Source organism: Hyaena hyaena, unplaced genomic scaffold (genome assembly GCF_003009895.1).
Source record: "Hyaena hyaena isolate Hyena2069 unplaced genomic scaffold, ASM300989v1 scaffold_20, whole genome shotgun sequence".
In the NCBI taxonomy this organism is placed as follows: Eukaryota; Metazoa; Chordata; class Mammalia; order Carnivora; family Hyaenidae; genus Hyaena; species Hyaena hyaena.
In genome coordinates this window covers 6,312,393-6,340,390 of record NW_024080652.1, presented here as the reverse complement: position 1 = coordinate 6,340,390, position 27,998 = coordinate 6,312,393, and the positions used below count along the sequence as shown (strand labels likewise).

Here is a 27,998-nt window from a genome sequence, read left to right as displayed (position 1 = left end):
GATCTGTTGCTGTAATCCATTTTACCCAGCCTAGACTAAGAGAAAGCCGGGAATAGGAAACTAAGGAGCACGTGTTGAAACAGGCCCTCTGAGTGAAACAGGAATAGGAAAAAAACTGTTTTAGGAAATGATGTGCATATATCAGAAACCAACTATGAACGTCAAGTAGAGAAATATTTTTCCATTAAAGCACAGAACCCGCTGGAATGTGCAACTGCTGGTCTGGGAATCTGACTACTGAATGACAGGAGGGACACCTGCTTCCGGCAGCCCCCTGGCTGGACTGCAGGGAAAGGAACCATTTAGGGGAAGGCTCTTGGGTTTAAAGATCAAATTTTCTGGCAAGGAAAAATAACCTACCTGTGCCCATGTGAAAATCAGCTTCTCCCAGACACTGAGACCAGGTGTATGATTAATTTTTTATTCCCTCCATGTTTCTGAAGCAGTTCATGACCAGCACAGTGCTTTGGGAACATTTGTTTTTTAACAATAGATGGAAGCATTTCTTTAAGAAAAAGGCATATGTTCCTCGAATAGGTAAGAAAAGCTCCCCCACCCCCCACTGCTGGATGGAGCACAGTCCCCATGAGGACCCAAACTGGTACCCTAGAAACACTTAGCAAAGCAACCCTTAGCCTCCCTGACCCCCTCCCCTAGCAGCTGAGATGAGGGCAACATATTCCTCACAGGTCATTTGATCTTGAGGTCCTTCAAAGCTGATTCCAGGCTCTGAAAGGAGACAAGCAGAACAGGCCGGTTCTCGGTGGTCCTGACACACCCCACCCGCAGGGACCTTGCCCTCCCTCATCCCAGCCCTAAAGGGAGATGCCCCAGAGAGTGCCCCTCATTGCTCCCGTAGTCCCAAAGGAGTGCCCTTCTGTAGGAATGGATGGGACGTTCCAGTGCGGAGGGGGAGGAAGGGCCACACTGGGACAGGCCTCACCTTCACGTCCCAGATGCTCATGCCACCGTCCATGCCTGTGGTGCAGAACTGGGAGCACTTGGCCTTTCCCCCGGTGAGCACCGAGATCTGGCTGCAAAGAGGACAAGGGCTTGATGGGTCCCGGCCTGTGTCCTGCTGGACTGGAGCCCGCCTGCCCTCCCGGAGCTCCCACCCTCCTGGGGCAGCTGTTTCCAGTGAGACCCGCAGGGGTGTGCTGTTGGGGCGCCTGGCAGAGAGCCCGGGAGGTGGGCTGCGAAGGGTCACAGAGGATGGGGCTTGTGAGTCTGCTCTGAGGAGAAGTGCACACGGAGCCGAGGGAAGCCCAGGCAAGTGGAACAGGACGTGCAGAGGCCTGGGCAGGGCCTGTGTCATGTGTGGGGGGAGGGTACAGAGTGGCAGGACTGTGGCTGGATGGGGAAAAACCAAAATGTAGGGCTGGGAAGACATACCTCTGAAAGGGGACACAGGTGGAGTCTGAAAAGGACACCGGACCTGGTGGCTATGGGAGGGCTTAACCGGCCACACTTCTCCCCGGTTTACTGTGGGGCAGACCTTTGTGGCTTGCAGGATTTGGGAGTTGTGGTAGGTCTCTGGCTCCCTCCTGATTCCTCAGGGAGGTGGCAGCCTCAGGCTGGGGCCATCCAGGGAGCTGCTACGATGGTCCCCACATAGCCAGGACTAAAAATGTAGAGCACGCGGACTGCTCTGTCCCCACCTGATGCTAGTTTTGTGCAACCTAGAGGTTACCCTGCTCCCTAAATCAGGGCCCCCACCTTGACCCTGCTGGGAGGAGAGTCCAGGTCGGCCCCACCCTCACCTCACACTGTTCTTGTGCAGTGAGTCCAGGCCTGAGCCAGCAGCCGCACCACCCTCCGAGCTCGCCTTCTTGTCCAGGTTCTGGAAGCGCTCGCGAGCCGTCAGGCCACGCTGCGAGCTTTGCTTGGGCACGTCCAGCCGCCCGCCGAAGCTCAGCGTCCCTGTGGCGCTATCGTAGGTAAACAGCACTGGGAAACAGTCGTGGCCCTGCAGCAGGGTGGGGGTGCCATTGGAGCACTGGCTGAGGGCTGGCACAGCACCCCCACTTGAAGCATCGGGATCCACGGCTGGAGGCAAGACCTGACATGGCGGGGGTGGGGGTGGGGGGGGAGGGTCTGGCCAGGGGTCGGGAGCGTGGGGGACTCTGGTGGAGCCAGTGGGAAGCCAGTGCCAGCTCAGAGACACAGCCGGGCGGACCCCAGGTACACAACAGGGACTGGGTGTTGGGGGTGAGCATCTAGGGGTGGCCTCTTCCCCCAGCAAGGCCAGTGAACAGTCGAGAAAGCTTGTCTGGGACTCCCCTGGAAACCCAGGGACTTTCTGCCCTGCCCAAGTAGCCATACCCTCTCTGGGACTGGATGCTTCTGTAGGCAGAATAGGCCCGGTCCCCCTCTGGGACCCAAGTATATTTGCTGAGGGCGGAAAGGGGACTTGATGGATAAGTGGCCAGAAGGAAGGAAGGAGGGAGGGAGGGCAGTATGCTTCTGGATGCATGGTTCGACTGTATGGCTGCCACACACCTACTGAGTTAGGCGTGACCCTGTAATTTCCACTGGCCCGTGAGATGTAAGCAGAAACCTCAGGGTCCAGGACGTGATTCTCCACTTTCCCCTTCTCCCTCCAAGGCAGGGGAGAGCGTGGTGGAGACAAAGTGTTCACCTGCACCGGGCAGGGCCCCTCACAACATGCACACTGTGTTAAGTCATAGCAACCGGGCGCTGTTAGTGTGGCCTAACCAGCCCATTCTGACCACAGATTGATGGCTGGCTGGCTGGAGGAAGGAAGGAAGGAAGGAGGAGGTCAGGGGGAGGCCAGTGGAGGGCTGCTTGGCCATGTCTGGGAGACCTGTTCTCACTAGCACCGCTCCCCTCCCTGCCTTACCGCTGCTACCAGACTGTTCTCAGTGATGAAGGTCAGGGCCAACAGCGGCAATGTTTCAGAGGCCAGAGTTGCGACGCTGAGAGAGAGAGAGAGAGAGAGAGAGAGAGAGAGAGAGAGGTTAGCCACTCTGCCCCTGCCTGCTCTGTGCCTCCATTGACCCCCACTCTGCTGGCCTGTACTCACGCCATTTTCTTGTCGGCATCAGCCAGGCACACGGTGCTGTCATGGCTGACCCAGGCCACACGGCTGCCACTGGCCGAGAAGCAGACGCCATGCACCCAGCCACAGCTACTGGTGGACTCAAACATGAGCTCCCCAAACGGCATTTTGGAGCCCCAAGGGGTGGGTGCTGGCCGCTCCTCCACCTCCTTGATGTAGGCTGAGAAGATCCTGCCAGGAGAGACCAGGAGAAACAAAACCTGGGTGACTGGGGGTCTGGGAGGGACTGACCAGGGACTCCCTGTCGCAAATTGGCCTGCTGAGGTCAGTACCCAGCTAGGGGCTTGTGGGTGCCACAGCCAGCTTTTCATGCCCTGCATCTTCATGCTTGGATGCGTCTGGGCCTCAGTGAGGGTGAGTCCCGGCTCTGTGTCTGTAACTCCCAGGGCCCTTGGGCCCCCATTGGAGGATTGACCGTGTATGGCTGACACGGCCCCCAGGGTGTCCTGGTCCCCATCACGCTGGCCCCTGTGGATGCCTCTCCTCCTCCCTGCTCTGTAGGTGAAAGCAGCCCCGCTTTCTGAGGGCCAACAGGGGGTCCACCTGACAGGTCATGGTGCCAGCAAACCAGCTCCCCCCACCACCCAACAGAGCCTCATCAGGACGTTCCCTCTGTGTCAGGGGCCTCCAAAGGGGCCTCCAGAGCCTGCTGCAGCCATGTGCCTGGAGTTGGGAGCCAGAGGCCTCAGGAGACCCGGGCTCTGGGCCCAGAAGTGACAAACCACCAGTAGCCACCGGAGGCTACATTCCAGGCCCAAGATAAGAGAGCAGGAGTTTGTCTCAGCTGCTCAGTCATTGTCCTCCAGATGGAAGACAAGGAAACCGAAGGAGGAGGGCTCTAATAAGCAGAAGAGGAAGGCCCAGCAAAGAGTCCTTGCTGACACCGAGAGGCAACAAGGGATGCATCCTGCAAGACTCTCCAAGGGCTGGAGACGGGACCCAGTGATGACCCTTCTCGAAAAGCAAAACCTCTTGGAAGCCAGGCTGAGGCCCTGAGTGAGCCGGCAGAGCTGGTCTAGGACACGGGGCATAGGCCTCCCTCCACCCTCTCTCTGATCCTAGTTCCCACGTTGACATCCAGATCCCACCCGCTTACCGGCACTTGAAGTCGCAGGAGCCCGCAGCCAGGAGCACATTGTTGGGGTGCCAGTCCAGGCTGAGGACCGTGGAGCGGATGGGCTTCTTGATGTGCTTGCACACCCACCTGGACACAACAGATGGGGGTAGGGGGGAGATAGGCAAGCTCAGCACCCACGGCCTCTGTGCCCCTGGACTCCACCTTCCCACGCCCCCCACCCCCTGGCAAGGTCCATGAGGGAGAGGCCTGGACGCTGCCAGCCTACCAGCCTGCCTGGGCCCGGATCAGGCCAGTGATGTGCTGAGTGTCCTCCAGGGTCGGACTTCTATCCCTGATCTCCTTTAAGCCCCATGACAACCTAGGTGGCTCAGTCAGTTAAGCATCCAACTTGAGCTCAGGTCATGATCTTGAGGTCCATGAGTTTGAGCCCCACATTGGGCTCTGTGCTGAGAGAGCCTAGAGCCTGCTTTGGATTCTGTGTCTCCCTCTCTTTTGGAATCGGTTTCCCTCTCTGCCCCTACCCCACTTGTGCTCTGTCTCGCTCTCAAAAATAAATAAATAAATAAATAAACCGCATGACAACCTGGGAGCAGGCTCAGTGGAGTTACAGCAGCCGGCTGGCTGGGGTGCAGTGTGATCTCAGGTCTCCCAGATTCCAGCCTCTCCTCTGCCCCCAGGGACCCAGGGGAAGAGGTCCAGGGCTACAACGTGGCCCTGGAGCATGACAGACAGGCTGGACATCTTGGGCAAGTGACTGCCTCAGAGCCTTCCTTTACTCATCTGTAAAGTGGGGACAACAGATGCCCAGTCCAGGGGGCTGTCAGGAAGTCAGTGCCAGTATATAGGCAGGGCTTTACACATGCCCACCGAGCAGTCGTGATGCGGTCTGTGCCCTCATCACCAGGACAAGGCTGGGGGGGTGCCCCTCGCCTGTGAGGCCCTACTTCGTGAGGGTCACGTGAACAGGACTCCTGACACACCACCCAGTGCTTCCTGGAATACCAGCCCCACTGCCTGTTAGTCTGCAGCCCCCAGAGTTCCCCCCAACCCACTCCCAACCCTCCCAAGTACCCACCAGTCATTTTCCTGCTCAAAATAGCAGATGGAGATGACACGGGAGCCACTACCCACAGCAAACTTGTTCTCGTTGGGGGCCCAGCGCACACAGCGGGCAGCTCGGTTGATCCGCAGAATGACCAGCGTGGGCTTCCACGTGCGGCCCTTCAACGTCCACACATAGGCGTTGCGGTCTGTGCCGCAGGTCACAATCCGGTTACTCTCGGGGGCCCAATCGATGCCTGTGGGGCAAGGAGGAACACTGGGCTGAAGCCGTCCTACAGAGGTGGCTCTACAGCACCATGGAGGAGGGGATTAGAAGACACAATCTGGATGAAAGGTGCTCCAGGGGATGCTACTAGAACTTCTTGAGAGTGTTACAGCTCTCCAAAATATCACCAAACATGGAAAGCCAATAAACAGAAAAGAAATAGGTCCTTTGTAACTCTGAGCTGAGCTGCTGGATCGAGCCTTTCCTGAAGCCCAGAAACCTCTTTGAGGTTTTCAGTAATATGAGGCAATGTGATCCCTTCTAAGCCAGTTTGAATTAGGGTTGTGTTGCTTGCAACCCGAACTGTCCTACCTAACACAATGATTGGGAGAATGGCCCTAGCTGGTCCTGTCCCATCCCCCTGCCTCCTTTCAGGAGAGTGACCATAGTCAGTCTGACGCACCTGTCACCTGCCCATTGTGCTCCTTGAGCTCATGTACCTTGACCCACTTGGCCCCACTCTTCTCATAGATGTGCACCTCGTGGTTGTTGGGGCAGATGGCAATTTCTGTAGGAGAAGAGGGGAGGGAAGAGGAGTGAGGAGGCATGTGTGTCCAGGTTCCCCCTTCTCTCATGACTCCCCTCTACCAGGAACACCCTTCACAGGCCACCTGGGAAATACCTCGTCCTTCAATGCCTTGGTGGGAGGTTCCCTGAAACACCTTGTGACCCCTCCCCAGGGGATAGCCATCCTTTACCCGTACCCACTACCCCCAGGCACCCCCACAGTGGTCTCATGACCTCTGGGAGCTCTCCCCTCCCTCCGCTACTGCCCTCTGCTCCCCAGCTCCAGCCCTGGGGTCCTTGGTGCTCCTGCCTTGGGGCCTCAGCATGGCTGGCTCCCTAGCCTCCTCTGTGTCTCTGTGCACATGTCCCCTCCTCCCAGCCGTCTTTTCTAAACCAGCGCATCTGCCTGTCATGCTTTCCCCTCCTCCTGTATGTTTTTCTTCACCACTCATGTCACTGCAGGCTGTCTTCACCTATCACCCCCAGCCTGGGAGCCCAAGCGGCACCTGCAGCAGGTGCAGGGCTGTGCCATCACCTCCACCCTGCGAGCTCCACCTCCATCCGCTCTTACACCAGGACCGGAGATGAAGCGGAGGTCAGCCAGTCCCCAGAGCCACAGGCCGGAGGGCTCCCGCCCCTCCCCCCTCGGTCCTCGGGCACTCACGGGTGCGGTCCTTGTTCCAGGCGTGGCAGCTGATGGGCTCCACGAGGAAGCTGTGGTAAGCCATGGCCGCTCAGCTCCTGGCCTGAGAGAGGAAGGGACCCCAAGTCAGCCCTGCTTCTGATCCCAGACCAGGCCCCCAGCCAATCCCGTGGGCGGGTAGCGCTTCCCAACTTCCAATGCCGCTTCCTTCCCCGCGTGGGGTGTGCCAACCCTGCGCCCTGTCGGCTGCTCATCACCTGCGCCTCAGTTTCCTCATAGGTAGAGCGGCCCCCAGGAAGGATGGGGGCATTTTGTGAAGACAAAATGCAGGTGGTGCCCAGCACGCAGCAGACAGCCTTCCACACCCAGAGCTCTGGTTGTCAGGAGAGGGGGGAGGAGGAGGAGGAGGAGGAGGAGGAGGAGGAGGAGGAGGAGGAGGAGGTGGTGGTGGTGGAGGAGGAGGAGGTGGAGGAGGAGGCAGGTCTGCCCTTTCTCATCCAGAAAACCCTTCAAGGGGAGGAGGGGTGGGACGGGCCCAGAGTGGGTGGTCGGGCTGTGGGGGTAAAGGCAGGTACAGCTGGGTACACCCCCAGAACTGGGCCCAGCACTGACCGCACCTCCCCACCCCCTTCTCAGGCCATGCTGCTGAACTTCAGAGAAGCCCACTGAGCCTGAAGTGAGCCTTGTGTACCCCATAGGCAGTCCTCTCACCCCCACCCCTGCCTCCCCAGCTCTGCCCACCCCTGTTCCATTTGGCAAACCCTGCTCACGCTCTCTGAACCTCAATGTCCACATCTGCAAAATGGGAACAGGAATCCTGTCCCTGGAGGCGTTAAGAGGGTAAAATAGGATGATATGCCATGCCTGGCACATAGTAGGTATTCATGAAATGACAGCTCCCTCAGGGTAACACCCAGCCATGGTCCACCCATGTAGGGGGGTCTGTCTCCCTTGCTAGACCTGTGGCTGATCCCGGGGCACACAGGCCTCAGGCCTCCTAAGCTCCATCCCCAGCTGCCTGCATGGGGACCTCTTGCCACTGCCCTGTGTAAGTCTGTGTTCCAACGACACCTTCTCAGCGAGGCCCTCTCTGACGGCTGATTTGAAACTGCGGCCACCTTCCCCTACCCCAGCACTACCTCTTCCTGACTGAACCTTCTCCACAGAGAACCCTCAGGGAACACTCATTACACTGAACTCACTTCCTTCACCTGGTCTCTGCCTTGGCTGGGACAGACATTTTCCACTTATCTTGTTCACATTTCTTTCCCCGGTGCCTAAATGCTTGGCACGTAGTAGGTGCTTGGTAAGTATGTAAGGAACACAACTGTTTATGGTCACTAAGTGTCCAGGAGAGTAAGTTCTTCATTAAAAAAATTTAAAAGTGGGTGGCTAAGTGGCTCATTTGGGTAAGCGTCTGACTCTTGGATTTCAGCTCAGGTCATGATCTCTCACGGCTTACGGATTCGAGCCCCGCGTCAGGCTCTGTAGTGACAGCGTGGAGCCTGCTTGGGATCTCTCTCTCCTTCTCTCTCTGCCTCTCCCCTGCTTGCACGTGCTCTGCCTCAAAATAAACAAACATTTAAAAAATTTAAAAAAAAATTTTTTTAGGGGCGCCTAGGTGGCTTAGTCAGTTAAGTGTCCGACTTTCGCTTGGGTCATGATCTCACGGTTCGTGGGTTCGAGCCCCGCGTCGGGCTCTGTGCTGACTGCCAGCTCAGAGCCTGGAGCCTGTGTCAGTCTGTGACTCCCTCTCTCTCTGACCCTCCCCTGCTCACGCTGTCTCTCTCTCTCCTAGAAATAAATTAAAAAAATATATATTTTTTTAATACCACCACCCAACATTTCCTGAATGCTCCTTACCTGCCCGCTCTAAACAGTCCAGATAGTATTTTTTTTTTAATTTTTTTAAATGTTTTATTTATTTCTAGGAGAGAGAGAGACAGCGTGAGCAGGGGAGGGTCAGAGAGAGAGGGAGTCACAGACTGAAACAGGCTCCAGGCTCTGAGCTGGCAGTCAGCACAGAGCCCGACGTGGGGCTCGAACCCACGAACCGCGAGATCATGACCTAAGCGAAAGTCGGACACTTAAACGACTAAGCCACCCAGGCGCCCCCAGATAGTATATTTTTAATTCCAGTATAATTAACAGTGTTAGTGCCAGGTGTGTAACATAGCGACTCAATCATTCTGTATATTTCTCGGTACTCAGCAAGGTAAGCTCACCCACGTGGCTGGCCAGGAGGCCCTGCTGGAAGGGACAGCACTGAGTTGGGGCCCAGGCAGAGGAGAGGGACCAGCTGCACGTAGCCCACCGTACAGTTGAGAAATCAGGGGCTCAGGGACCAGCTGGCCTGAGGTGGCACCGCACATCTTGCTGGGCCCAGCAGGTCAGGAGGACCTGACCCCCAGGTCCTCCCAGCCCAGATGCAACGCCTGTTTTCATTTATACCAGGAAGTTCTGGAAGGTTCCTGGGGCAGCCCAGTTCACAGACACACATGCATGTACAGGGCAGGGACATGCCTGGAGCAGGGCACCAGGCGCCAGGTGGGTCCTCAGTCAGCACTGCTGAGAGAGCTGATGCACCTGCAGCCCAGGCTCCAGCCACACACGATCACGCGTGTTCAGTCTTGTACACACACATGCACATACATACACTGCTCCCACGTGCTTACACATCTTCAGCTGCGCACGCACACACAAGCACACTGCTCCCATATGCTCACGCATTTTCACCCATGCACACACACGCTTAAGCATTCACGTGTGTTCAGCCATACACACAAAATACATGACATTCATGCGTGTTTAGGCTTGCACACACACAAGCACACTGCTCCCGTGTGCTCACGCGTGATCAGCTGTGCGCACACATAAGCACACTGCTCCCGCACACTCGCACGTGTTCAGCCCTGCACGCACACACACAAGCACTGTGCTCCCACCATGGCTACTTCCCCAGCCTCTCCTTATAAGGCCTCTTTGTGGAAGGCAAAGGCCCCCCCCGGAAGTGGCGCTTCAGGGCGGGGCCCAGCTCAGGTCAGCAGGCCCGATGGGGATTTCCCCTGGCACTTCCGGAGCCTCCAGGCTGGGTCAGCACTGGCACTAGCTTGGCTGGGGCACTTCATCGCCGTCCACACCGCAGGTGACAAGACTAAGAAGTGGGCGCTCCAGGCCTACCTGAGCACTGTCCTGCCCTCATCTGCCCACCCCCATTTTCCACGGTCACCAGTGGGGCAGAGACCAGGCAGAGCCCCACTTCTATCCTCCAGCGGGGCTCTCGGGGCTGCTGAACTCCAGCTGAGGCCAGCCAGCCCCTACCCCTTCAGCCCCTGGTGGCCCAGGAGGAAGGACCCCTGTGGCTACAGCCCCGGGGGTCTCTGGGCTTCACCGATCCAACTGTCCCAGACGCTGTGGCCAGGTGTCTCTGCTCCTTGCAGGGTCTTGGTAAGAGTGTCTAGACACATGGGCCAGGCTATAAAAGCCCACCTAGGGAGGTGTTCGAGTCCCAGGCTGTGAAGATGGAGCGGTTGGCTCTGCTGAGACAGCAGCCCCCATACTACTGAATGACAGCCAAGAGGACTTGGGGAGCCTGACCATTGTTTCCTGGGACCCAAGGGGTCTCCAGTGGGAGAAGAAGGGGCTGATAAAGATGGCTACAGGCACAGTGGGACAGCCAGGGGTGGGAGGGTCAGACCGCATCGATCAGCCAATCACACTTCAGCATGAATTCATTCGGAAACACTCCTGGTACACTGAATCAACACCTTAAAGGGGGTAGAGGGTACATACAGGAAGAGAATGGGAGAGAAGGTGCATTTTCCTCTTTTCATCACTTTTTCGTAACTTCTGCAAAGCAACTAAAAAGCCATCAGGGCCTCAGCAATGACTCCCAACCCCCACAGTGCAAATGAGGAAGTGGACACCCAGAGGGAGGAGTAGCGCCTCTGGCCACTCTGGCCTTGGGGGCTGTATCCTCCGAGAGAAGAGAAGAATCACTGGATTGTTCCCTGCGGTCAGAGGCAGTGAAGCCGACTTCACACGGGGCCACCCAGCCACGGGGAGCTTGGACTGTATTACTCCCAGGAAAATCTCCACGGGGGTGTGGGGAGCACCCACTCCCAGCCAGCCACCCTGAGGAAGATGCAACTAGGGCTACAACTGGTGGGTGGACAACGCGGTGCTTCAGCAGTGGCTCCTAGAAGAGATCAAGGGCAGGCTGGGGCCGTGGCCTCCAGGACACCCACCCACTTGTTACTGCGGCCCTGAGAGCCAGCACCGTGGGCCCATAGGACTGTTGGGGACAGGGAGAGGAAAGGGGCCCTGGGGATGCTGTTGAGACCACAAGTCCGTGTGCAGGGCTCTGGGTCTGATTACCCCAGAAACAGAGGCAGGGGGAGTGTGGGCCAAACCCCGAGTCTCCCCCGCACCCCGCTGGCTCCCCTCTGCCAGTCTGAAGCCAGGATCTCGGTGTTCCCAGAAGCACTTCCCCTGCGTCCTTCCAGCACACAGTGAATGCTCAGTATGAATGGACTGGAGATCACTAAGGGCTGGGAGTGGGAGAGCACAGGTAAGAGTGGTGAGGACTGGGGGTAGGGGGATGGGTCTCCAAAGTCGGGTGTGGGGTTCCCTGCAGAGGGTGCCAGAGACCACGCACTGAGGTAGGGGTAGGGTATGTGCTTTGTTCACCGATGTACTCCCAACACCAATTAGAGTGGCTGGCACAGAGTAGGTGCTCAATAAATATCTCTTGAATGTGGTTGAATGAATCCCATCCTTTTCTTCTGGGGACAGGTTATAAGGAATGAATATGCATCATTATTTCAGTGGCATATGTATTTCAGTGGCAATTTGTAAATATTTACCGGGGAGTATGAGCTCAGGTTTTGTTTTTTTTTTCCTGATTAGGGTCAGCACTCAGGAAAGCTTGGAAACCTGAAATCAAGAAAGTCCTCTCTGAGGATTTAAGAAGAACTCAGTTCCCCTCCAAAGCAAAGCAAGGCAGGTAAAGTCTTGGGCCAGGCTGTCTTCCTTACTACAGTGCTGGGGTTAAATTCTGACTCTCTCCATGGATACCCTTAGTTTATACTTTCTTCACATCTGTATCAGAAAAGCCTGGGGCTGAACAAGGCACTGGCTATAGGCTCCTTATTGCTTCAGTTTCTCTGAATCCAGAGAATGGTTTGGCCACATTCGAGGCTAACCAGGGCGGAGCTGTCTGGAGGAGGATCCTGGCCCTACAGGCACTCAGGGAAGTCCCCACCCAGCTCAGACGCTCCAGGGAGCTGCCAGCAAGCCATTTTGCACACGTGCTAAGCAGTTACTCAGCTTCCTGTTATGTATGGAACAGCCCTTGCCACCCCAAACAGACCAGCCAGCCTCTCCTCCCCAGCTCTGCTCCTGAAGTCTTACAAACCAGCCAAAGTAAAGTCAGGAAACATAAATGAAAACAATCATAGAAAGGCACCATAAAGCTTGATAAAACAACCCAAACAAAAACAAAATCCAAAAACACATAAAACTCCATGTCAGCAGGGTTGTGGAGAAATGCTCATTTGTTGCTAAGTTGTTCAGCCTTTCTGAGGAGCAACATCTGGGTAGAAACAAACAGAAGAACATGAGCAGAAACTGAAAAATTAATACACTTTGCTGGCATAAATTCATTTTGGTGCTAAGCAAATAGCCACCGACTTTTTTTTTTAAGCAAACATATTCATAATAACCCCTTCAGAATGGTGGAAGGAGTGGAAAAACCCAGGTGACTACAAATATGAAAAGAGTTGTGACACTAACACATTAGGATACCATTTAGCTATTTGAAAAGACCTATGTGGATTACGTGCAAAGACACACATAAACTAACTTTCTTGGCGTCTTTAAATGCCCAATATTTACCCAAGACTGACATACATTCTCTTTTACCCCCTAAAGCTAGCCTAAGAAGTTATTTGGATGTTTGCTTTCTAAACCTTCATTTTGTACAGGAGGAAACAGAGCTAGACAAAAGCCACGATTTGCTCAAAGCCACATGGCTCCTCTAGGGCAGTTTCGGATTCTGACCCCAAATCTCGGAAGGTTGGCATCATCTGGACACTGATAAATGTGGGCAGGCCTTATCACAGTAGTGGCAACAATAAATAGGGGCACACATTGTTCTCCCGTGTGTGCGTGGCACACTGCCAAGTGCCTTCTACACATTATCCCATCTAAGCCTCACAACTTGAAAGGTTCCCATTTTACAGATCAGGAAGGTTGGGCCCAGAGAAGTTAGGTGGCTTGCTCAGGTCCTGGGCCAGTGAAGGAATCTGGCAGTCTGTTCCCGGTCCGGGGCCTCACCCAGAATGGGCACACTTAACCCCTGGGCAGCGTTGCCTGCCCTGCGCGGCGAGTCTGGGGCCAGCCTGGAAGAACCCGGGGAGCGCCTCCCGCTCCATTCCGTGCTAGGCGGGCTCCGGGGCTTCCTGCCAGTCTTCCCAGTGTTACAGTCACCGCCCTGGGCGGCTCTCCCCACTGCCCGCGAAGAAGGGGCTGCTGGGTCCCGCGTTCGGGGCCCTCCCGGTAGGGATCGCGGACCCAGCCCCAAGCCCCGGGGCTGTCTGGGGGCCGGGGAGGTGGCTGGGGGGCGGGGTCGCCAGCTCATTTCCCGGTCGGAGCAACCCGGAAGGCTGGAGGATGGAGGGGAAGTGACTGGGCGTGGGGCCCTCGCGGCCCGAAATAACGGGGGACACCGATCTCGGGGCAGAATCAGGGAGGAGCGGCCGGGGCAGGGGGAACGGGGCGCAAGGGACACGGGGGGCCGGAACCTCCCCAAGAGCGCCGGGGGCAGGGAACCCTGCATCTCCCTCACCCGGAGGGGAACTCCACCCGCTGGCCGCCTCACCTCCAGGCGACACCACGCACCTGGCGAGCCAGCAGCCCCGTGTCCACTCACCCAGGCGACCCCTCCCCGCGCCCCCACGTCTTCGGGCCCCCTGTAACCCTCTCCACCTGCATGCAACTCCCCGCCCCCTCTCCTCTGGGGGGCCCCCTCCCCTCCGGACGTCCCCAGCCCCCTCACCTCGGGGCGTCCCGGCCGCGGACTCTGGGCAGTCGACGCGCCGAACCGGCTCTGGGCCCCTAGCGGCGCAGCAGCCACTTCCTCGTGGGCGGGGGGCGGGGCCTCCCGGCCTCAGCCCCGCGGGGACGGGGGCGGTGACCAGGGCGCGAGATCCCAGGCCCCGCCCACCCATCCGGGGTGGGGGCCGCACCGAGCCAGGGCGCCCAGAAATCGTCCGCGACCGCCCCTCACTACTTTATGCGTGGGGAAACTGAGGCTCGGAGAGACGCGCACAGCGCGAGCAGCAGTTGCGCGGGAAGCCGGGAGCTGGGCGGGGTGCGCGCGTCCCCACCGCCGCGAGAGCGTCCTCTCCATCCTTCGCCAGCGAGCTGATACCCACAGGGCGCAAAAAGTGCAAGCCCGGAAGCGGGTGTAGTCAGGAAGGCGAGGCCCTCCCCGCGCTCACGGCAAAATGCGCCCCGGGCGGGGGTGCCCGCCGGCCTCTTGCAGAGCCGCTTGAATTTGGGTCTTAGGCCAAGTGGTCCCCAGGGGTTCTCTCCATCCCCAGCCTCGGCCTCATCAGTGCAGATGCGCCCGGTGCCTCCCAGATGCGGGAGCCCCTGGTGAAAACGCCGTTGCGCCCTGGCAGTCGGTCAGGCCCCTAACCCTAGTAGCCCTCTCTCCCAGCCAGCCAGGCGGCAGGCAGCAGATGGGGTGTGGGGTCCTCGGAGGTCTCGCGGCTTTAACTCATGCTGTCCTTTCGGCCTAGAACACTTTTCCTGCCCTGTCCCCACCCGGACAAGTTCAGTTCATCCTGCAGGACGTGTCTCTTAGGTCATTTTGTCCACAACCCGCTCCCCCACTGGGGGTGTTCGCTGTCGGCTGGACTCCCAGCTCCTGTACGCTGAATTCTGCTCTCTGCCGTGTGGTTGGGAGGATTCCAGGGATCCCAACACGGGAGCACTTCCTGTAGTGAGCACACGGAGCTCAGCAAACTTAACTCCAGAGGCTTGTAGGACTCTAAGCCCTCCCGGATCTGAGGAGATACTGAAGGGCTGTTACCCGCCCTCCCCACTAGCTGTGGCCAATCCCAGAGATGGCTTCCGTCTCCTCAGAAAAAAGTTTCAGGTGGTCTGTACCGGCATCCCCTTCTTGTGGGGACAAGAGCAGCTTAATACTGAGGCGGCATCTGGTGCATCCCTGGTTTCTAGATGCCCAGGAAATGACCCCAGGTGGGACTGACTCTCCACCTCCGGAACCAGGCTGAGGGCTCTAACCCAGCTGGCTCCTGCTGTCCCCTGTCCTGAGCTCAAGACCTAAGACAGCCTGGGGCAAAGCAAGGCCCAGGGAGTAGGGTGGAAGGCAAAGAGGACCCTTCTAGGTGAGCCTCGTGAGCCTGAACACGGAAGTGGATCAGCCGCAAGGGAAGCTGACGACATAGGTAGAGCTCAGGTGGAGAAAATCCCAGAGAAATGCCCAGCACCCTGGTTAACCTCTGACTGGTCAGCTTGAGCCCAGCCTGCTTCCAGAGGTTTCGGACAGGTGAACCAAAGAATCAATTTTATTATTTAAGCTGGTTTCAATTGAGACTTTGTTACCGGTTGCCAAAAGCATCCTGACAAATGTGAACACCTGAGGATTCTCTTCTCATTGTGTAAGCTGAGCTTGTAAACAGTGGGAACAGAAACTGGGGCGCCTGGGTGGCCACGCTGACAACAAAGAGCCTGCTTGGGATTCTCTCCCTCTCTCTCTCAAAATTGCAGGAGTTAATGAAGGAAGGAGCCCCAACAAGTGGCACTAGAAAATGGAGCTTCAGGCAAATCGTGCTTCTTGCTGCGCCTAGGTCACAATCTATGAAGTGAGGCTGCCTCAGTGTAAGTGCTGCAACCCCCTCACAGGCCTGGGGCCATTGTGGGCTGACCCAACAGGATGGGAAGGCACACCTCACACCGCGAAGCCATGGGAGGGGTTACTTAAAACCGCTCCCTTCTGGGATCAAAGTTCTTCAAGCCTTAAGTGAGGCGACTCCTGAGTGAGGGGGGCCTGGGCGGGAAGGCTTTCACACAGAGCTCTGGGAACACCCCAGAGAGCTTGTTTCTTGCTGGAAACTGCGTCCCCTGGGACCCTGGGGTGAAGATACTGCATTCCCCCTTCTCAGGTTTCCAAGAAATGCAGCTACACACCCAGGCTGGCTTGGGGGAAGGCAGCCATTCAGGGGCTGGGGCAATATCCCCAGGTCATCAAGGTTCTTTCCGGCTTTCTGTTCCACCTCCTTGCTGCCTCCTGGTCACAAGAGGGCAGCCGAGCTCCAGGCATCTGGACTCCAGAAGTGGTGGGCTGGCCCGCACAGCGGGGAGACCAGGGAAGAGGACCTGGCCCAGAAGCACCCAGTCTAGCTCTGAGTCTCAGCATGTGCCCACCCCCGACTGGGGACCAAGGGTCTCTGTCCCTGAGATCAAAGGACTGCCACTTGATCCCTGTGAGGGGGAAGAGGAGAAACCACCCTCGTGTCTTCTTTCCGAGGCCACACATGTGGGTGAGGCGGACAAAGCCCAGGAGGACAGAAGTCCACTGCACAGAGGCCCAGAACACGCTTAGCATTCCACGTGGACCCCGATGGGGGCAGCACCTGTTGAACACCCCCTGCCAAACCACATGGTTTTATATCTGTGCAGTTGGAAATTCTAACAAAACCCCACAAGGTACAAGTTGGAAGGGTCCCCTCCCATCACTTTCAATGACCTTGCCCACCCCTGAGTTTGGTCACTAGGCATCTGCACTCCCAGCCTAAGCCCAGCAGGGGGCATGCTCAGCAGTTACCACCAAGGCTCTAGTGAGCCTGCTCCAATGTGGGCCAGCTCTGGCCTGGTTTTGTGTCTTTCAATGTGCCACAGGGGCGCCTGGGTGGCTCAGTGGGTTAAGTGTCCGACTCATGATTTTGGCTCCGGTCATGATCTCAGGGTCGTGACACTGAGCCCCGTGTTGGGCTCCGTGCTTTGAGTCCAGACTCTTGGGCTTCTCTTTCTCTGCTCCTCCCTGCTCCACCACTCACACTCTTTCTCTCAAAATAAACAAGTAAGCATTAAAAATAAATAAAAATTGGCAATACCAGTTCCAGCCCTACAAGGTTGTTGTGAACAGTTAATGCCTAACTGCTTGTGCTGGTGCCCAGTCCAGGATTCCACCCGTAGCACGTCAAAGGTGTGTGGCTACAGCACCCTTCCTGGGACCCCCTAAGGGGACTGACATTACAGTGGTGGCTTTCAAACTTTTATTTTATTTTTTATGGCTTTATTTTATTTTGAGATAAAGAGACAGAGAGTGAACGGGGGAGGGGCAGAGAGAGAGGGAGACACAGAATCCGAAGCAGGCTTCAGGCTCTGAGCTGTCAGAACAAACCCTGATGCGGGGCTCGAATCCACGGACTATGAGATCATGACCTGAGCCGAAGTCGGACGCTTAACCGACTGAGCCAACCCAGGCACCTTTATTTTTTGAGAAAGAGAGAGAGAGAGAGAGAGAGAGAGAGAGAGAGAACATGTGCAAGCAGGGAAAGGGGCACAGAGAGAGGGAGAGAATCCCAAGCAGGTTCCACACGGTCAGTTCAGAGTCCAATGTGGGGCTTGAACACACGAACTGTGAGATCATGACCTGAACCGAAATCAAGAGTCAGAAGCTTAACAGACTGAGCCACCCAGGCGCCCCTCAAACTTCTAATCGTGACCTGCAGTGATATATACTGTGATCTTGTACATACCTCCATGTATATCCGAAACCTAGGTATCGCGACACACTTACTATAGCCACGAAAAATGTTTTCTCTGGTTTCAATCCTTCAAATGCCAGTCATGACTTACTAAATTGAGTTTTACAGCCACTGATGGGCTCTGACCCTCAAGTTGAAACACTGCTCTAGACCACACTTCCTTCCTTTTCCTGAACTGATCTCGTCTCTTAGTTTCCCATCACTGCTGGCGCAGCCTGCCACAAACAGGGAGGCTTACAACAACGCAAATGTGTTCTCTTACGTTTCTGGAGGTCAGAGTCCCCTGTCTCAGAGGGCAGGATGGCGCTCCTTCCGGAGGCTCCAAGGAAGACCTTGTTTCCTGGTCTTTTCCAGCTTCCAGAGGCCCTGGGCGTTCCTTGGCTCACTGGCCCAGCAACCGTCCAACCTGTGGCCGCATCTGACTCTCCTGCCTGCCTCCCTTTCCTAAGGGCCCCTGGGATTACACTGGGCCCACCTGGATAATCCAGGATCGTCTTCCGGTCTTGAGCTCTCTACTCAATTACATCTGCAAAGTTCACAGCTTCCAGGGATTAGGACGTGGACATCCTGGGGGGGCAGGTGCATTATTCTACCTACTGCACCCGGTATTTAATTACACATGCATAAATAAGCAACCTAACCTCATAATTTATATACTGATCTATACGGGACTTGAGTCCACATGGGGTCATCGTGCCTCAACCACACTGCAGGCACCTGGGGAAACCCTGGCCCTTCACACCTCTGCCTCCAGAGTTGGGCACATATGGCGCTGGGGCCAAACTGAAGAGTCATGTTTGAGCAATCACCCTGGGTTCTGAGGCGACCTCAGATTCTCTCAGAATACTCTGCAAGGAACTATTAAACTTTTCTTTAGTTAGCAAGAGCCTTCGCACACGGCTTCCTACTCTACCCCACTGTTATCTGGGGGCTACTATGGTGCCAAGCCTAAAAGCAAACCTCGACTTTACGAACAGGAATTACCAATTCCTGTTTTTTACTGCCATTTTACAGGTGAGGAGACTGAGGCTCAGAGAGGTCAACTATATTGCTCAAAGTCACACAACCTGGCAGAACTATAACCTGACGTCAGAGCCCAAAGGTTTGAATCAAAGGGCTTTGGCAGTCACCCGGAGGCCACCCAGATGAGTAGTGACTGTGGCCCTGGGCCTGGCCGGATTCTTGGAGCTAGTGAGAGGAAGAGGGGTGCACGGTATACAGCCGCCAGCACTGCAGGGCTGTGGGTTTCTGGCTGCCCTCACTGGGACGGGCCTTCCTCCTTGGAGGAGAAATGGCCCAAGTTAAGAACAAAAAGCCAACTCTGGCTAAATTATTGGAGGCAAAGTTAGAAACTCTCCTCTGTTACTGTTGTTTCTCTCATGGAATACATTGTTGTTGGGGCTCACTGGCCAAACCATGTGATTTAATTAAACCAAAAAGGAACTTTTAGCTAGTTCCTGTTTAGGGTCTACTTCAGTCTCTCCTCGGGACAACAGCCTATTCACTGGTGCAAACAAGTTCACACAAGGGGCTCCTGCCACCAGCGGTCCCGAGAGGAGGCCACAGCACGCACCTCGGCTGCCGAGATCTCTCCCTAGAGGGAAGGAATGCTGCTGGGAGTCGCTGAGGGCAGAATTACTCTTGAGAGGATATCATGATGTCCTCTAAAAGCACTGTTACCAGTGTCCTAAAACTAGAGCTGTCTTCAAATCACTGGGAGGCAGAGGGAAGGAAGGCTTGGGAGACCAAGTGGCCAAAGTAATGCCATTTTGGTTTTAGGTTGACTCTTAACCTAAAAATCCACAGGTCATAAAGTGCCAAAATATCTGACTTATGGAAGAGCCGAAGACCCCACTCCCTCTGGCAGTAAAAGCCACAAAGTTAAATTCTTTTTTTTTTTTTTTTAAAGTTTATTTGAGAGGGGCGCCTGGGTGGCTTAGTCGGTTAAGCGTCCGACTTTCGCTTAGGTCATGATCTTGCGGTTCGTGGGTTCGGGCCCCGCGTCGGGCTCTGTGCTGACTGCCAGCTCAGAGCTTGGAGCCTGTTTCAGAGTCTGTGACTCCCTATCTCTCTGACCCTCCCCTGCTCACGCTGTCTCTCTCTCTCTCCTAGAAATAAATAAAACATTAAAAAAAATTTTTTTTTAAAAAGTTTGAGAGAGGGTATGCCTGTGCAGGGGAAAAGGCAGAGAGAATCCCAAGCAGGCTTGGTGTCTGTGCACAGCCCAATGTGGGGCTCGATTTTACAAACCATCAGATCATGACTAGAGCCAGATGCTTAACTGACTGAACCACCCAGGGGCCCTTTTTCTTTATTCTGAGAGAGAAGGGGCTTGCGTGTGCGCATGCACTCACAGCAGAGACAGGGAGAGACAGAATCCCAAGCAGGCTCCATACTGTCAGAGCAGAGCTTGACATGGGGCTCAATCTCACAAACTGTGACATCATGACCTGAGCCGAAATCAGGTGTTGAATGCTTAACTGCCTGAGCCTCCCTGGACACTCATAAAATTGCTCCCTGTGGGTAATTCTGCAACCCTAAGACAATGGAAAAACTAACCACCCAATGTAAACGATAAACCCAAAGCTAAAGAGTGTAAGCCCCTCCCTGTACAATTAGCTAATTTTAAAAGATGTATAAAACCTTTTGTTAGGGGCTCCCGGTGATTCAGTTGGTTGAGCGCCTGACTCTTGATTTCCGCTTGGGTCACGATCCCCTAGGGTCGTTGGGTCAAGCCCTGCGTCGGCTCTGCGCTGAGCATGTAGCCTGCTTAAGGTTCTCTCTCCCTCCCTCCTTCTCCCTCTCTCTGTCCTGCTTGTGCTCTCTAAAAAAAATAATCATAATAAAATAAAATAAAGCAACTTGGATCTAAGATTTTACCCTAAAAACTAACCAATTTAATGAAGAATTTGCCCAAAGTTTTCTACTAAAAGTAGTTAGAAGGAAACAAAACCAAAAACACATTCAGTACTTTTATTTAGCTGTTTAGCAGACAACTTACATACCTCCGCACCCTTTCCTTTAAGTTAGTGTGACAATTTTCCATAATAAACTACTTCAAGAGAAGCTTTGGTCAAGAATGGAATGAAATAGCAAAAACAAAAAACAAAAAACCGAAATCACTGCTGCTTTTAAAAAACCAACACTTCCACCAATTATATTCAAACAAAAACACACAAACAAAATTTGCGCGTATTCAAACAAAAACACACAAACAAAATTTGCGCGATACAGGTCTTCAGTGTTTCCTCGCGGCTGGCTCTCCTCACCACCATGCAAACGGTGGGGCCGTGTCAGCACACTTTGTCACTTTTGTCAGTTTGTCATGCTGGATCTGGGAGGCTCACTCAGCTTCACATTATCCGGAGGCCCTGGATTGAAGATTCCAAGGTCTGGAAAATGGCAGGAAGAACACCGAAGGTTACTGAGGACTGTCTGTCCTGGCTTCCCCTCCCCCTCCCCTCCACCCTCTCCTCCTTGACCTACGTGCAGCCTCCAGTCCCCAAATCTGGCCCCACCCACCTGTAAGACATGCTCCCCCAGGACTGGGCACCCCGCCGGCCCTTCCCAGGTATGTGCTCCCCTGTCCCCATTGCTCCAAGCCACAGGATCTGGAAGCACTCCTGTGTCGTCGGCTCTTAGTGATGAGGGCCCATGTGTGCATGCCCCCTGCCTCCTCCCCACACTCGAGATGCCCTAACAGCAGGCACTCCTACGTCATAAGCCACACGGTGTCCAGCCAGGTGCACAACACACAGCAGGTGCTCAAAGGCGGACAGACTAAGGGGAAACTGCCCTGGGACCTCCTAGCTTAGAGGGGTCAAAGAATAAATGCAGGGGCTCCTGGGTGGCTCAGTCAGGTAAGCGTCCGACTTCGGCTCAGGTCATGATCTTATGGTTGGTGGGTTCGAGCCCCGTGTCGGGCTCTGTGCTGACAGCCAGCTCAGAGCTTGGAGCCTGTTTCAGATTCTGTGTCTCCCTCTCTCTCTGACCCTCCCCTGCTCACGCTGTCTCTCTCTCAGAAATAAATAAAACATTAAAAAATTAAAAAAAAAAAAAAAAAAAAAAGAATAAAGTGCAGAGTGTAACTGCCCAGGGAGTTAATTTCACAGCCACAATGCCCACGATGAAATGTGCCAGAAGATAAAAAGGTAGGAGGTGGGGAGAGACTCTGAGTAAGACATTGTTTCTCCCGAATATTCTGGAAACTTTTCCACAGTATGTATTTCACCCACGAAGGGGAAAAAAAAATCGAACATCGTGGAAATGCATAGGCAGTAGCAAAATTCTGTAAAGGTCAACCTGTTTTGGAGGTTAACAACCGAGAAAAATTAAATTCACAAGGCTGCACACAGGAGCCAGCCTCTCTTACCCCTGCTCCTCCCCGATGGTGTCTCGTCTCGCCCACCATCTGCCCACTCCCCAAGCTAGAGTGTGAGGGTCCCCCTATGTTTGTTTCTCAGTGTCACCATGCCCTTCCATTTGGCCCCCATAACCCCCCTTGAGTGCAGAAGCTCTGGGCCACAGCCCCTGCCACAGCCGGAGGTCATCTCCTCGCTGGGTTACGGGACTCTACAGCCTCTGCCCGGGCCACCCACACCTTACTCTCTGGTGCTTTTCTGCCCGGCTCTGGACCAGCTTCTGGGTGTCTGCAGACAAAGTCCAGCTGCCTCTCCCCGACCCCACCACGGCCCCTTCTAGTTCCATCTCGTGCTTCTTCAGGGCCCACACAGCAGTGCAAACTACTGGTGGTGCCTCCAACCAGTGTGTGCTCCGAGCTCGGCTAGTCTGCACCTGCTGCTCTTGCGACTCCGACCGCTCGCTCCGCACCTCCACTGCACCTGGAGATACAGCTCAGCCCTTCTCCCTGCAGCACTGGCAGCCTAGGCACCCCCCGACTTCCTCAGTGTAGAAACACCTACACTGGCTGCTCTTCGGCAGCTCCACCTAACCCCCCCTGCCCACCAGATGAGCCCCTCTCATCTCGGTGTCCTCAGTGCCTAGTACCAGGCCTGGTACCCAGCAGGCACTCAGCGAATGTTTAATAGATTAATGAGTGCAAACCACAAAAATGTAAGTATATAGTTAAAGACACTGGTGCCCAACACAGGGCCGGCTATAAAAATAGCCCTCAAATTTTCCTCCATGGATAAATGGACATCTAGAAGGATGTACCCCACCTCACTGAGAAAGTCTGGTTTTCTTCTAATGGTTTTCAGGTCTTAAGTTTTGTCTGTTTGTTTTTTAAAGTAAGCTCTACACCCAAGGCAGGGCTCAAACACACAACCCCAAGACCAAGAGTCACATGTTCCACCGACTAAGCCAGCCAGGCGCCCTTTCAGGTTTTAAAGACAACTAAAGCCTAACGTTCTACGTTTCTGATATGCACTGGATTTGACATTTTGTTCCAAGAGATGAGAAAACATTCTGGTCACAGGAAGAATTTTACACAAATAAGATTTCTTCTGAAAAGTAGAAAATACCTTGAAATCCCAAATTGTCATGGCTCCATCGATGCCAGTAGTGCAAAATTTGCGACAATCTTGCTTGTCCACCTCATAAATGGACACTTGACTGAGAAAAAGGAAAAACAAGAGAGACTGTAAGGTATATGGTGGAAGCGAGTCCCAACCTTCCTAACAGTGTAGGGGCATTTTAAAGGAATGAATTCCCAGCTGCAAAATATTAAGTTGTCCATCAGGATCAGGCTGCGGCGATCTGCCTCAGAAAATATTTGAATGTGCCTTATTACCAGACATCCAAAAAAGCCAGGACTGCAGAAGGGAAAGGTAAGGAGCTGTGTTAGTCACAGTGACGTGGAGAAGCAGGATGGGCCCAGGTCACACAGCACGCGGACTGCCAGGGGGCAGAGTGTGGGCAGTTTCACGGCAATGACAGAGATGGAAACAAAAACAAAACAAAAACAAACTAGAGGCAGGATAAAGCATGAGTGAAATCCAACAGGCTCAAACAGAAACTCCCAAGTCATGCTCCAAGACAACCAGGGCCTGGAAGCCAAGAGCTCTCCCTGCATTTGAAACTAATCCCTGTCAATGTGAGCAACGTTCAGATACACAACAGGATTGCAAGCAAGCAAAGTAGAGGAACAGATGAATGTAACAACTTGTCTTGGCCTAATTAACTGAAAAACTTCCAAGAAAATCAATTCTATAGCTCAGACGATATTTTTCTTTCTCCTCTGGACTGTCTAGAACATTCTGTCTAGGGAAGGAGAGGGCAAAACAGTACACATGGCCTGTTTCTGTACAGCCTGTAAGCTAAGAATAGCTACCGATTTTATTTATTTTTTTTATAATTTTTTTTTTTTTAATGTTTTATTTATTTCTAGGAGAGAGAGAGAGAGACAGCGTGAGCAGGGGAGGGTCAGAGAGAGAGGGAGTCACAGACTGAAACAGGCTCCAGGCTCTGAGCTGGCAGTCAGCACAGAGCCCGACGTGGGGCCCGAACCCACGAACCGCGAGATCATGACCCAAGCGAAAGTCGGACACTTAACCGACTAAGCCACCCAGGCGCCCCGAATAGCTACCGATTTTAAACGGTGACAAAAAAATTAAGACCATTATTTCATGATGTGAAAAATTATGTGAAAATTCAAACTTCTAGGTCCATAAAAGTTTTACTGAAACACATCCATGCTCATTTATATGCATACTACCTACATAGTGTGTAGCTGTGACGCGCCTCTGTACTTTCTCTGAACCTGAAATATTTATCCTCTGGTCCCTTACAGAAAAAGTTTGCTGACCCTTTGCTTAAGGCCAAAGAGGACTTAATATCTGTGAATAAAAGCAGACATGTCAATCTGCAAGGGTCTTTATACTTTTAACCTGAAAATCACAAAGATGCAATGAGTTGTTTCCTTCCTGATATGTAGTCTGCAGACAAGCTTCAGAGAAATTCACAAGAAATAATTTTGAAAATTATTCAAGACAAAGAAAACAGAAGTGTGGAAAAAAGTTGTGCTAGGCCTTCAAGTTATTACTTTTTTTTTTTTTTTACACGTTTATTCATTTTTGAGAGACACAGTGCAAGTGGGGTTGGGGTGGAGAGAGGGAGACACGGAATCTGAAGCAGGCTTCAGGCTCCGAGCTGTCAGCACAGAGCTCAACACAGGACTCAAACCCACGAAAGTGAGATCGTGACCTGAGCTGAAGCTGGACACTTAACTGACTGAGCCACCTAGGTGCCCCTCAGGTTATTACTTTTCAAGAGAGTGCAGAAATTTTCAGCCTATTTTAAGTCCGGTGGCCCTTTCCACTGAACATAATCATAAGCACAATCTGCACTTAATGATTCTCTCAAAGAGAACATCTAGACCTTTCCATTCTTCTTCCCGCCATCATCACTACAATGAAAATCTCTCAACACAAAAGATATAATCAAAAAGAGAAAATCCTGTGGTACCTAACTCTGACCAGTCATTTAAAATACCAAGAGCAGGGGCGCTTGGGTGGCTTAGTCGCTTAAGTGTCCGACTTTCGCTTAGGTCGTGATCTCGCGGTTCGTGGGTTCGAGCCCCACGTCGGGCTCTGTGCTGACTGCCAGCTCAGAGCCTGGAGCCTGTTTCAGTCTGTGACTCCCTCTCTCTCTGACCATCCCCTGCTCACGCTGTCTCTCTCTCCTAGAAATAAAACATTTAAAAAAATAAAATAAAATACCAAGAGCAGACTACACTTCTCCTCCAGAGTTTAAAAAAAAATCAAACTCTTTGGATAGAACACACTTCAGTCACATATGCCTGATGAAAAGTTAAATCAAGAAATTCCTTCGTTTACCATATGATATCAAATGATTTCTTTCGTTAAATGATCTTCTGAATAATAATTTCTTTCGTTAAATGATGTGCATGACTGGACATCCCGGCTGGAATGACAGCCAGAGTTGCCTTTGCAAACTGCGTATAAACAACGTTCCTGCCCCGTGCTCACTAGGAGAGGAATAGAACGTTCAGGAAGATCTCCTCTCGTTCAGGAAGATCTCCTCTCATTCTCATCAGGGTCTGGGAATGTGAGCCCCAGGAGGAGGCAGCTCACACAGCAGGGGTAGGAGGGCCAGTGCACCTCGTGGAGGGCGGGGGAAGCCTCAAGCCATCTGCACCTCAAAGGACAGAATGACTAGGTGGGGGCAGTTCACTCTCTGTCACAAGCTGAAAATAGGAGCCCGCAGTCGGGAGGCTACAGACTTGTCCCTGCTCCTGTTCCTGAAGGAATGTCTGGGCACACAGAGCACACAGCTTCACAGAGACCCAGCCAGGAAATAAGGAGGCAGAAAGGCATCTTGGTCACCTAAACGCTTCTCTACAGATGGTCGGGACCCTGGCTACAGGTGGCTTCCATGGACACGCAGGTGGCTGGGTGGCACCTACGTGATGCTATTCTGGTGCAGCGTCTCCAAGGCCGTGTTGCGGTCCTCAGTCGTGGCCCTCTTGTCCATGTTGCGGAAGCGCTCCATGGCGGACATGTTGCGCTGGATGCTCTGTTTTGGAATGTCTAGTTTGGAGACGAAGGTCAAGCAGCCACGGTCATCGTAGTTAAAGAGCATCGGGCAGCAGTCATGGCCCTGAAACAAGACATTGGTCAGGCCCTGGGGGGCCCACTGCCCGCCTCTCAGCCTGAGCAGATGGTCACCAGCACAGCCGTCTCTCACTCTTACAGGCCAGCTGTTCAGAAAGGCTGTGCTAGTCTGTGCGAGTGCAGCAAGTCACAGAGCCCATGCTGTTCCCGTCCCGGAGCATTAAGCAGTGTCTTCAAAGGGGAGGTGAAGAGGAAACTTACAGCAGCTACAACGCTGTTCTCCGAGACAAACGACACACTCAGCAGGGGCAGGAACTCCGTTTTCAGAGTTGAGACCCTGAATACAAGAACAATTGTGAAACTGAGACGGAACAGACCAAGCAGCTTCTTTATAGACATAGAAGATGACAAAACACCCATCCTCTCGAGTGCTCGGGCAGCATAAACAAACCCGCTTAAAAGGAGCCCCATGACCTATACTTTCAGGAATCCGGAATCTCAAGCATGACACGGCCCTGGGGTAACCTGCAGAAACAGAGGCCTTTGGCCCTCTCTGGTCTGGGCCCCACTTGCTTCTGGGGCCCCCACTTATGACACTGGTCTATAGCATGGTCCTCAGAGAGCCCTTATTCTTTCCCGCCTTTTGCCTTTGCTCCCACACCCTTTACCCACATGCTTATTCGAAGTCCACTTGGGTCTCTGAAGTTCAGCTCTAATGTGATCACCTCTGTGAAGCTTTCCTGGACCTCTTTACCCTAACGTGGCTTCTCCTTTCTGATCACTTAGCACTCTTCCTGTCACTGTCACTCATGACTGATCACCTTATGTGGCCATCCTCTCCTTGCCAGTGCTTACCCTGGGCTCCCAGAGAGTGGGCACAAACATCTGAAAGAGTCTATTTTTTTTTTTTTTAAATTTTTAACGTTTATTTATTTCGGAGAGACAGAGAGAGACAGAGCACAAGCAGGGAAGGGGCAGAGAGAGAGGGAGACACAGAATCTGAAGCAGGCTCCAGGCACAGCACAGAGCCTGATGTGGGGCTCAAACCTATGAACTGCGAGATCATGACCTGAGCTGAAGTCAGACGCTCAACTGACTGAGCCACCCAGATGCCCAAGAGAGTCTATTCTCTTTTTTCTGCCAGGCACTGGGGGAGGAGCTGGAGCCACCGATGAACAGGACGCCGTCTTGGGCAGCTAGGATCTCACACACAACTGGGCTGGGGCACAGGTGTGTACACGTACAGGTAGTAGTTATCTGCTTTAGCACCTGGCCAACAGGTCACAAAGATATGGCGGGCACACACGTTGGCCAATGAATTAGGATCACAGAGTTTCATGTAAAAGATGATGCATTTAGAAAACTATTATCTTAGGAGACCCCTTCTCCCCCTGCCAATACTGCTGGAATTGGGTTAAAGTCCTAATGCCCCCATCTTAAGGCCTTAAGGGGCACCTTACTACATAAAACACTGGCTCCTACTACATAAAACATTTATGTCGAGAAGGGGAAGGGTGGAGAATGTCATCTGACTTGCAGGACTGGAAAAGCCAAATCATAAATCAGTAGGAGGGCAGACAGGGGCTTGTAATAAGCACATGCTAAGAGCTTACTACACATTACAATAAGCTGTACACAAATCAAACTAAAATATCAAAACATTACTGAACAAAAAGCATATTACTGTACAAAATGTATAGCATAACCCTGCTCGTGTTAAAAATGAAAAGATACATAAATGCCTATACGTGTACAGAAACCTAGGAGACTACAACATTTAAGGTGGTGTTTTCAAAATAAATAAGGGGCGCCTGGCTGGCTCAGTCAGTTAAAAGCATCCAACTCTTGATTCTGGCTCAGGTCATGATCTCATGGTTTGTGAATTCAAGCCCCAAATCGGGCTCTACACTGAAAGCACAGAGCCTGCTTGGGACTCTCTCTCTCCCTGGCTTTCTGCCCCTCCCCCACTCTTTCTCTTTCTCTCAAAATAAAGCAAACCTCCCCCCCCCTCCCGCTCCCCAAACCCAC

At 53.6% G+C, this 27,998-nt stretch overlaps 2 protein-coding genes across 2 annotated transcripts in view; both read right to left on the bottom strand.

Moving 5' to 3' along the window:
* Positions 1 to 400: 400 nt before the first annotated feature.
* Positions 401 to 13,802, bottom strand: ARPC1B (actin related protein 2/3 complex subunit 1B). Its single transcript, XM_039226149.1, has 10 exons — positions 13,692 to 13,802; positions 6,656 to 6,737; positions 5,888 to 5,992; positions 5,233 to 5,455; positions 4,176 to 4,283; positions 3,044 to 3,250; positions 2,861 to 2,936; positions 1,761 to 1,966; positions 944 to 1,034; positions 401 to 729 (listed from the first exon to the last, which is right to left on the bottom strand). The coding sequence occupies exons 2-10, from the start codon at positions 6,717 to 6,719 to the stop codon at positions 691 to 693; spliced, it is 1,119 nt and encodes a 372-aa protein (XP_039082080.1). The 5' UTR covers positions 6,720 to 6,737; positions 13,692 to 13,802; the 3' UTR covers positions 401 to 690.
* A 6,833-nt stretch (positions 13,803 to 20,635) lies between these two features.
* ARPC1A (actin related protein 2/3 complex subunit 1A) overlaps positions 20,636 to 27,998 on the bottom strand; it is a 31,364-nt gene continuing 24,001 nt past the window's right edge. The window contains exons 7-10 of the mRNA XM_039226104.1: positions 26,232 to 26,307; positions 25,823 to 26,016; positions 22,920 to 23,010; positions 20,636 to 20,828 (exon numbers count right to left, since the gene is read on the bottom strand). Of these exons, the coding sequence (XP_039082035.1) occupies positions 20,790 to 20,828; positions 22,920 to 23,010; positions 25,823 to 26,016; positions 26,232 to 26,307 (400 nt within the window). The 3' untranslated portion in view covers positions 20,636 to 20,789. The remainder of the gene's footprint in view (positions 20,829 to 22,919; positions 23,011 to 25,822; positions 26,017 to 26,231; positions 26,308 to 27,998) is intronic.